Below are 11790 nucleotides of genomic sequence, written 5' to 3' on the forward strand. Positions count from 1 at the left end.
ATATGTTACAGTAAATGTATATATATAACATGAGTGTGCAATAAAATATATTATTTTATAATTTTAAAATCAAAAAATAATAGTTACAATTGTGAGTGTGCAAGCGCCTCGCAACTACTTTGAAAAAAATGTATATACGGGACATATATAAAAAAAAATTAAATTTTTAATAGTGAACCTCATTCTTTTTCAAAATGACTGTATAATACTTACATACTTTACAACTCCACGTAACATTACACTTTAAAACCTAGGTCGATTCCATAACAGTGGTGATCCATGTGTAAAAATGAACGCACTATTTACGGACGTCGTTATTGTCAATTACTGTTCCTGTACCTAATTTCGTTTGTTTAATAATTTGTTCCACCGACAATTTTATCGTAAACCTTGAATCCCCTTGGCTTTTTTGTTGTCGGTTGATTAGTTTTTTTTCTCAGGACCACCTACCTAATGCATGCGTACCTAATCTTATTAATTATATATGCAAATCTATTTTCTCATTACCCATAACATTACCTTTTAACTCATTATTTATTGTCGCATAGCTGGCTCCTCTGTCGTATATGCTTCTTTTTTTTCGGATACTCCATTGCCTAAATTTTTTAAGTAATCTTATTTTTCCTCTTAGATTTTCATCCCCTTCAATCGCATCGGTTGATATAAATAACTGTCAATTTAATAGATCATAAAGATAAACTAGTTCGAACACCTATAAACACCATGTTACGGTCCACTTTATTTATAGAGTTTACATTCTAAACGACATGTAGAAATGTGTTATTGATAAGTTGAAATTCTTTGTCAAAAACATTACTAATTATTAAAATCATCTTTAAATAAAAAATAATACTATATACTGTACTATTTTCTCACTTATATGCTACTGTATTGATTGATTGAGTTTCTTATTTTAAAAAATAATAATTAATCTAATGATTCATAATTTTATGAGTAAGTCACATGGGCAGAGTGTGACGAGATTGAAATTAAAAAATATATATATAATATACCTTATCTCTAAACATTCATTATTTAATAAAAAAAAGTCTATAAACATTGACTTTTTAATGGTATGATCGCATCTTTGTGGTAAGATATTAAAAGTAGTATGTATATGTGTACTCCAAAACTAATTTAATACTTACTCACACGTCATTAACTCCTATATTCTTCAAACCTTATTAAATACTACGACGGCAATGATATCACTCGTAAAATTGTGATACATGTATTTACCCTTTTTAGACCTTTTGATAAACGAGTTGATACTAGTGCAGATTCTTTAATGAGCTCTTGGAGAGATTCTTAGCTTTTGCCTTTGGCAGGTTTAACGTAATCCGAATCCCCGTGCTTTTATAGTGGTCGGCTGATTAATGAAATACTAAGGCCTTTTTGTTTATTGAGATGTGTTAAAAAAAAAATTTTAAATTAAAAAAAATATTATTAAAAAAAAATTTGAATATTAATATTTTTATTTTAAAATTTGAAAAAATAGAATTATTTATTTTATTTTGTACAGAATTTGAGAAAGTTACAATGATTAAATAAAATAAGTTGAAATGAGTTGTGAAAATAAACGAAAGCTAGTTTTAGTTGATTAATGAATATTAAAATCTCGTTTATTTTCAGAGATAATATGAGATTGATATGAGTTGAAATAAAAGTTTAAAGTTAAATAAAATAATATTAAAATATATATTTTTAATATTATTTTTGTTTTAGAATTTAAAAAAATTAAATTATTTACTTTATTTTGTATAAAAATTTAAAAAAATTATAATAATGATATGAAATGAGATAAAAAAAAAAAATTGTGAAAATGAATAATATCTAAATATATTGAACTTCACGGATTTATTTTCAAATCTCTATGTTCTCATTATTTTGGTACCTTGTAACTGATTATTTATTGTCGCACAACTGGCTCCACTTGTTTTGTCGTATAATTTCTTCTTTGTCGTATATGCTTTTTTTTTTTTTTTTGGGCAGTTTTTTATCTTTTTCGCATAGTCAAATTTCAATTAAGCTAAATTAGTTTATTAAAACATAGAACTGCATAAAATTGGACTTCACCCTTATAAATTATAATAATTTTATATTTATTATTAATACAATATTATCTCTATATTTATAATAAAAATAATTTATATATTTTTATAGATTTAAAGAAGTTATGTTTCTAATGCTAAACATAATAATTAAATCATTAATATATGTATATACATATTTTATAAAAATATTAGCAAAAAAAAGTACTAATTATACTTAAGAAAAATTTATAAAATATTTATTTTTTTACATGTCAGTTATTAATATGTCAAAAATTATGAAATTTAAAATTTAAATAAAAATTGATATAAAAGGAGTCTTATACTTAAAATTATAAATACGTATAACATTATTCTTAACAAAAATGTTCAAATTTGTAAATTAATTAACAAATATAATATAACTAGTGTATTTTAATATTATTATTTTCGTTTGTATCATAATTTGTTCAACCGACAATTTTATCGTAATCCGAATCCCCGTGCTTCCAAGTTGTCGATTGATTAATGAATACAATGTAAACTTCACGGGTTTATGTTCAGATCTATTTTTTCATTATTTTAGTAACTTTTAAGTTTTTAACTCATTATTTTCGTTTAGTTACCAAACTCACCTCAATTCATCTCAACTCATCATTATAATTTTTTCAAATCTCAATACAAAATATAATAAATAATTCAACTTTTTCAAATTTCAAAATAATAATAATATTAAAAAATAATATTCTAATAATATTTTATCATCACAACTCAACTCAACTCAACTCACTTCAACATCCACAAACACGTTATTGTCGACAGCTGGTTCCACTTTGTTTTGTGTGTCGTATATGCTTTTTTTTTTTAGCTGGTGTTTTGTCTTTTTCTAGACGGCTGAGTTAAATTTGAATTAAGGTAAATTAGTTTATTAAACTACATAAAATTCGACTTTAGCTGTATAATCTCTTACAAATTAGAATAATTTTATATTTATTATAAGTACAGTATTATCTCTATATTTATAGTAAGAATAATTTATATATTTATATAGATTAAAAGAAGTTATGTTTCTAATACTATACATACAAAAAAATGCAGTTGGATGGAAAGTTTAAACTCGACTCGTTTTCAAATAATAATAATAAGAATAAAAGTTAAACGCAAAGGATTAGACCAACCACTGCTGACTCGAAGTCAACTTGGTCAGTCATTCTCCTTTGTTCTCTGTTCTTCCAGGAGGGGTATTGGTAGTTTGGTACTTCACTGATCTTGTGGAGAGTCATTTTGCCTCTGAGGTACTCTTCACTGCAAAACTCTGAAAGTATAGAGAGCTGCGTTCCTCTTGTCTCCATCTTTGCTTTTCTGTATATTCACTTCCCAACGAAATCCTTTGATCTCCTTCTGTTTCTACTTCTCTTTTTGTTGGTTTCTAGTTTTGTCTACTTGGAAAAATAATCGAAAAAAAAAAAAAAAAGAGGCAAAAATCCATTAGAACAAGAATGGAAAATATCCCTATTTCAATTGCAGCGAAAATAGCAGAGTATACTGTTGCACCAGTTGGACAGTGGCTATGCTATTCATGTCATTACAGCAAAAACATGGAGAATCTGAAGAAGCAGCAAGAGAAGCTGCAAGATGCTAAAGACAGGTGTCAACAGTCCGTTCATGATGCTTTAAGAAAGGGTGAGAAAATTCATTCTGATGTTAACAAGTGGTTGATAGAGGTTTATGCAATTACTGAATCGGCCACTAGAATACTTGGTGAAGGTGAAGAAAAAGCAGAGGCGAGGAGCTCTCATGCGACATGCCTGAACTTGAAGCAACGACATCGATTAAGCCGAGAAGCAAATAAGATAGCGAGAAATATTGTTAAACATCTTGAAAATGGAAAGTTCAACACAGTTTCCTATCTTCCTGCTGCACAAGATCATATGGTGACTACAAGAGTCAAGAATTACGTGGCCTTGGAGTCGAGAACATCAGTTGTGAACGGAATTATGGAGGCATTGGGAGATGCTAATATCAGCAAGATTGGCGTGTGGGGGATGCCTGGAGTTGGAAAGAGTACACTGATGAAAGAAATTGAGAGGCGAGCCAAGGAAGAAAAGTTATTCCATGGGGTTGTTCTGGCAGCTGTCACAGAAAGCCCAGAGCTGAGTCGAATTCGAGGAGAAATTGCGGTCATGCTAAATCAAGCGCTTCATCGTCAACAAACTGAAATCGAAAGAGCAAATCTACAGCAAGAGAGTTCAACAAAAGACGCGAAGTTACTTGTTATCCTGGATGATATATGGAAGCAAATTGAATTGGAGGACATAGGAATTCCTTCTGAAGGATGCAAAGTAGTATTGACATCGAGAAATCGAGATGTATTAGTTCGTGAGATGGGCACCAAAAATCATTTTGAACTCAAGAGTTTAGGAGAAGAAGAAGCGTGGAACTTATTTGAAAAGATGGCGGGTGATTTCGGCAAGGATCCTGGTGTGCGAGAAGTAGCTATTAAGGTAGCTAAAGAGTGTGCAGGTCTTCCCGTTGCACTTACAACAGTTTCTAAGGCCTTAAAAGGTAAGAGTTTGAGTACATGGAAGGATGCAGAGTTGCGACTAAAAAGACCCCCTCCTGTAGACGTTCCAGAAATACTGTCACCCATATATTCTTGCATAGAGCTGAGTTATAATCATCTTGCTGATAAAGAGCTCAAATCCCTCTTTTTGCTTTGTCCTCTAGTAGGCGAGTTATACATCGACTATAAGAACTTGTTGAAATATGGTTTCGGTTTGGGTTTATTCAGAGACATTGTTACATTGGAAGAAGCAAGACACAGACTAGATAGTTTAGTTAGTAATCTACAAGACTCTTGTTTGCTACTTGAAAGTTCGAAATCCTCTAGGCGATTTTACATGCATGATGTTGTTCGTTACGTCGCTACAATAATTGGATCAAAGGATTGTAATATGTTAGCCATGAGAGATAATGGTGGGCTAAAAGCATGGCCGGATGTAGATTCACTCAAAACATGTCGAATGTTCTCTATTCTTGGTGGAGATATCGATCAACTTCCCAGTGAAATGAAATGTCCCGAATTAAGACTCTTTCTGGTCAATTTAGAAGATCGTTCTTTGCAGATACGGGACACTTTTTTCCAAGGGATGGACAAGCTTAAGGTTTTAGATTTGACGAAAACGCCACTTCCATCACTCCCTTCGTCTCTTCTTCTCCTTAGAAACCTACAAACATTATGCCTGTATCAATGTGTGTTGGGAGACATATCTGGGATAGGAGAACTCAAGAACTTATTAACTCTTACTCTTTGTCATTCTGACATTTCAACATTGCCAAGAGAAATAGGGTCGTTGGTTCGTTTGCGGTTGTTAGATTTGAGCAATTGTTCCAAACTTGAAATGATTCCTCCAAATGTCATATCAAGCTTGGTCAAATTAGGAGAGTTGTATATGACAAACAGCTTTGTTCAATGGGAGGCTGAAGGTCCCAATGATGAAAGAAAAAATGCCAGCCTTGCTGAGCTAAAGCATTTGTCAAATTTGACGAATTTAGAGATACAAATTCCAGATGACAACAATCTACCGAAAGATTTAGTGTTCAAAAAGTTGGAGAGATACACAATATGCATAGGAGATGTTTGGGACCGGATTGATAGTGCTCAATCCTCAAGAACACTAAAACTCAAGCTGAATTCAAGCTTTCAATCGGAATTTTGGATCAAAATGCTATTGAAGAGAACGGAAAATCTTCATTTAGATAAGATGAATGGTGTTAAGAGTGTTATACCTGAAATAGATGAAGAAGGTTTTCAACAAGTTATGCATCTCCAGATCCAAAATAATGATGAGATCAAGCATATCCTTAACTTGAGGACACCAGTTATTGCGTTTCCTACCTTGGAGACGTTCGTTCTCGAAAATATGATTAGTTTGGAAGGAATATGTCACGGCAAACTTTGCTTGACGGCCTTTAAAAACTTGAGAGTTTTAAAGGTGATAAGATGTGATAAATTAAGATATGTCTTCTCATCATCCATTGCCAGGGGCCTTCCATTACTTGAAGAATTGAATGTAAGAAGGTGCAACACCATGGGTGCAATAGTCGTGAAAGAAGAAGAAGATGGAGATATGATATTGTTCCATCAACTGCATACCTTGGTGCTGAAGGATCTTCCAAAGCTCGTGAGCTTCTTAAGCACAAAAAATTCATTCATGACTGATTGCGGAGAAATCATTATAGAGGGCAACGACAATATTCAAATGCCACTTCTACATCATCAGGTACATCAGACGTACAATTTTTATCTAGAAAACATTCAACACATCGACATGAGTCTGTATAAATGTGTCAAAGCATATATACCCTATCAGTCATAAACATTCCCAACAACAGTGGCCTCAAAATTATAATTGCATGCCTCTACTGAGGTTGTGGTTGAAGACGCACCTTAGTCTTGGTTCATAAAAAGTTAGATTTGAAAAAATAAGATGGGACTTGTCTAAGCTGGCTTTGAAATAAAAAGAAAAGAAGATCATTCCATAAATATGGAGTTTGGCATATTTTTATTGATTGTAATACCATGGCAAATGAGAATTTTACAGATGGGCTATATTGATTTTTGAAGGGACCATTGTTTCCAAATTTGTGCTAGTTTATACTCTTTCCCCAGTTTAGAATTTCATATTTTTAACGTCGAAACATAGAAATATTTGGCGTCTTTAATTGATACAACGAACTTAATCCTACAGGTTGCCTTCCCTCGCTTGGAAAAACTGATTTTGGGGGGTCTACCCAAGATAAAGCACGTATGGAGTGAATATCCCAAAACAGTTTTCAAATTTCAAAATCTCCAAGAAATATATGCTCTGAGATGTGAGTCTGAAAAGTTTCTTTCCAACCTCAATCATGAGCTATCTGGAACAATTGAAAATACTCAATATTGTTGTTTGTGGAGTGGAGGAAATTGTTCCAGATGAAGGAGGAAGAGAAGCAGTAGCAAGGTTTGTGTTCCCTCGTGTAATTAAATTGGGTCTTCATGGCTTACATAGACTCAAGTTTTATAAAGGAGTGCATGTTTCAAAATGGCCGATGTGAAAGAGATACAGATCGAAGGATGCGAGAAAGTTAAGATATTTGCTTCCGGGGTTGTGAACTTTCAAGAAACAGTTAAAGAAAGGCAGTCTGAGATGTCCATTAAACAGTCCTTTTTCTTGGTGGATGAGGTCAAGAGACTTAAATTAATTAGCTCTTTTTAGATTTCTACTAGAAGATGCGGAATGAATTTTACATCCCAATCTTAAAAAATTATTTTGATCTCTGCTTAAGTTGATAAATTTAATTAATTAGTCTTTCTAAAATACAAATTTAATTACAATATTAATCATCATTAAAGAATACTTAAATCTCAATATTCTGTATATCAAGTTTATAAAGAAATTATTAAATGACAAAAATATCTAAGCATATGAATTAGACGCAATCATAAAATTCATATGCTTAGATATATTATGCAACAAGAAAAATACTAATTGTATTTAAGAAAAATTTATAAAAAATTTATTTATCTACATGTCAGTTATTGATATGCTGAAAATTATAAAATTTGAATTTTAAAAGAAAACTAACAAAAAATAAGTTTTGTTTGTAAAATTATAAATAAAATTGTAATTACATGTAGCATTACTCATGTAACAAACATATATGTACACCAATCATAAAATAAGCATATGAATTCCACGCACCGGACCACCTCTAATTGTAAAATGGTCAAAATTTGCAATATTGCTACTTTACGAACTTTCATATATAGAAGTTATTGCTTAGTTGTTCATATATATATATATATATATATATATACACCCTTATAAGGCTATAAATATGAACAGGAATGAACAGTGACACGTTTTTCCTCCATCTGTGCCCTTTGTGTTTCGGTCTTATTACGGTTTTGTTATTGTTTTTGTCATTTACTTTCTACGTGTTCCGCGTAACACCATCTCTGCATCTTCTTCTTCTTTTGGTCTTCTCTTCACTCGGTGGTGCAGGGGACAGAGGCAGTAGCTAAGGGAGGTGGGCTTGGACATGGGCCGTGGCGGTCTAAGGCAGTTGGTGGCGGCACGGGGATGGCTGGAGGCCGCGGGTTGAGAGATAGAGAATGGGAGAGGGACGCTGGGCTGGGCTGGAGCAGTGGTGGATCGTCAGTAGCTAAAGGTGAGGTGGACAGGTGAATCTTGTGGCAGAAGCGAACTACAACCTGTTTCTAAATGTTATTGAAATGCTTCTGGCTTGTTGCAGATGGAGAAGACTGTGGATGTGAATGAAAACAACCAATTTATGGAAGATGTAGAAATGCTTACGGCTGCCCATGACGAACATCTACCAAGTTTTCCAGAAGAGAGAAGCCCAGATCATTCTCAAAATGGTTTTGGTTTTGGTAGTTTCAAACTTCAGGGTAACCTCTTGGAACAACTTGGACTATACATGAAGGTCGACGACGAGGATGAAGAAGAACCACCCAAGAGCACTCCAGAACCATCAAACGATGTCGAGGAAGGAGAAATTGATTGATCAGTTAAAATTTCTTCATACCAAACCAGCTGAGGTACTAGACTTGAAGGTGATCAATGACCCTTCGACACAGGGCCATACACATGGGTCACCAAACTGCGTCCTTTTTCAGGTTTCCTGGCCAATTTCCTGTTTGATGGTGCGCATCGAACCCTTGGGATGAGTAAAGATAGAATACCAGAAGCATGATCGGCAGCCATGGTTTTGGGTTTGGTTTTTGGATTGGGATGTGTTCTGAAACTCTTCAAACATATTGGGGGTGTGCTTTTGGGCTTTTTTTTTTTTTTTTTAGAAGAGATGTACCATATCAGCTATTCAATATTTTTTTTTTTTTTTTTGTAAAAAATAAAAAGAAAAACCCATAAATGTAGTCCTACATTTGTTAGATTTTTTAGAGGGCGCAACTGTACAATATTCAAAAGCCGAGACAAATGGCATTCACTCTACTCATTTGTTAGTTTTCTTGGACTTAAATTACAGTTTTTCTCATGTAAATTTAGCAGTTTTATTTTTGGGTCAACCTCTCTCTCTCTCTCTCACCTGTCCGACTTGAGTATAAACCATAGACAATTAAAATCTGTATTTAATGTTTTTGTTGTAAGATTTTGTTAAAATAAAAATAAGATTCTAAGTTTGTACATATTTTCAACAACAATCTGATTGCTCCAATGATTTAAATCTTTTTTAATACTTGGAATAAAATCCATGATGCATAGCAAAACTAGAGATTGAATAATCAGTCTGTAAACATCTTACATCCTATAAAAAAAAAAAAAAAAAATTATAAAGCGTGGAGTGTGGGCCCGAATCATGAATAGTAGCTGATGATAGTAAAAAGAAAAAAATTAACAGGAGTGTGGGACTGTGAATCACTGAATAGTAATGATGCATAGTAAAACATTTGAGATTAACCAATGCATAGTAAAACATTTGAGATTAGGTTTTAGAAAATACGAGAAAAAAAAATTCCGGACTACTTGTTCTTCGGCCCCGCTCATTCTCAGATTCTTAATGGTCGCCGCCGCTATTGCCTTCAGCTCTACTGGAGCCCCGACGAAGCTCTCCCAATTCTCTCGCATCCGCCCTCCGATCTTTGCCTCACTTCGACTGCCTCGCCTCTCCTCTCATTTCAGATTCGTAACCTCCTCTTCCTCCAGTAAATCATAATTTTTTTCTTTTTCATTTTTCGAATTTCCGTATGCCTTTAACTTTATTATTCTGATCGTTATGACTATATAACTGAAAATAAAATTATTGCATTATCATTTACTTTGGACGATGCATGATGGATGCTTTGATCTATTATTGGTTAGCTACTGAAAGAAATTATATAAAGAAATATTAATAATAAAGAATAATAACATTTTATTATTATAGAGTATGTGATAGCTAATTTAATGTAGATTTCAATTAATGAGTGATTGGCTAAAAGAAAAAAAAAAATTTAGTCAAACTTGTAACTTTTTTATTTACTTGTGAAAATTTTGTGAATTAAAGAGGTGTCTTATTAATGAGATAAAAACATAGAAAACATTCAATTGGGCATATTACGTAACATCTTTTACTAGTATAATATATATAGCTTGAAATGTTAAGCCGCAAAACCAAAAAGATCAATTAATTATTCCTTAATTGGTTAGTTATTTCCATTATGTTGGATGGGGGCCGGGGTATGTATTAACCTCTGCTCCGATGAATTTTTACAGCTCTCATTCCCGAGCCTGGAGAGACTAGACATTGGGAGAATGGATATGTTGGAAATTATATGGCAGGATCAAGTCTCTGTCTTTCAATCTAATCTACTTACAACAACATTCATGCAACGTCTACATACTCTAAATATACAAGACCGCATGCAGTTCGTTAGAATGTATATTTGAAAAGTTGGAGGAGGGACAAAATGGTAAAGAATCACAACTAGCTTTAATAGCCCTAAAGTCAGGGACGACGGAAGACGGAGGAGCAGCCAGACATTTTGTACTGTTACCAACACTTACTCGACTTTTACTTAGTGGATTGCCAAAACTCAAGTGGATTTTGGAAGGGGAGCAGACTTTGGAATGGCCTTCATTGGAACAATTGGTACTGTGGAAATGTGAACAAGCACTCATGAACAGGATTTTGGTTTCAAATTTTTCCAACAGTTGCACTCAACAACCCATTGTCGTGGTTAAGGAGGTTAACAATCCTATCAAGTTATCAACTACTCTTCTCTCTACATTATATATATATATATATATATATATATATATATATATATATATTATTCGGACATGTCCTCTTTGATTAGTTTCTCTATATATTTAAGTTTAGGCATAAGAACTGCTAAATGTTTAAGTTTCATATATCGAGAATTCTTCCCTTGCAACAAACTTTCACGCAATCTTGTAATATTTTTTTTTTTTTTTTTTTTTTGATGAAAAGTCTCATGTATTCACTTAAAGAAGAGTTTGGATACAGGTTGGGATAGTACCAACAGACCAGATACTATCTCTACTACTAAGAGCATCTCGACTTAAGACATGAGCTACAACATTACCAACTCTAAGAATATGTCTCACAGTCCAAGATGTGAGTGAGTTCAAAATCGACTTAGTGTCCCTAATCATTGTGCCCACATACGAGTCATTAACTTCACCAGTCTTGAGGTAGTTGACAACTTGTAGAGAGTCTCCTTCCAAGATGATTTCCTTCCAGCCTAGTGATTTGCAAAAAATGGTTGCTTGCAGGAGAGCATAGGCTTCTGCCAATAGCGGGTCAGGGTAAAGATCACGTTTCTTCCTCATGGTGGCCTTAACTGTTCCCTCCCAATCTCTGATAACTGCACCAACCCCCATCTTGCAATTGTTTCATCCAATCTTGTATTTAATTCCACTTTGTTGCCCTTACGATAAATTCTAGCAATTAACCAACACATGATCTTCTAGGAATTGAATACTAACTCTTATCATCTCTTTTGTTCAATGTTTTTCCTTTATAGTCTATGTTCCCCAACTTGTACCTTTTGACATTGGACGTCAATCCAACCATATGGCCTAGCAAATTTTCAGATATTCCTGATCCATCTTTTCTTACAAGAATGCCAAATCTGTTGGAATTTAATGTATGTCATAGTGCCTGGGAGGAAATATTCCCTTACGAACTTCCTAATCCTGAAGCACAAGTTATGATAGTCCCACGATTAAGACGA

The 11790-nt window shown here is 33.2% G+C and overlaps 1 protein-coding gene across 1 annotated transcript; it reads left to right on the top strand.

Annotated features, from left to right (window-relative positions):
* Positions 1 to 3397: 3397 nt before the first annotated feature.
* Positions 3398 to 7016, top strand: LOC121258741 (disease resistance protein At4g27190-like; the record flags this gene model as incomplete). The annotated part of the gene is made up of 3 exons (XM_041160283.1): positions 3398 to 6313; positions 6782 to 6870; positions 6944 to 7016. Coding segments are annotated over exons 1-3 (2946 nt in total), but the record flags the coding sequence as incomplete, so codon positions are not given.
* Between the last annotated feature and the right edge of the window lie 4774 nt (positions 7017 to 11790).

Source organism: Juglans microcarpa x Juglans regia, chromosome 3S, assembly GCF_004785595.1.
Source record: "Juglans microcarpa x Juglans regia isolate MS1-56 chromosome 3S, Jm3101_v1.0, whole genome shotgun sequence".
NCBI lineage: Eukaryota > Viridiplantae > Streptophyta > Magnoliopsida > Fagales > Juglandaceae > Juglans > Juglans microcarpa x Juglans regia.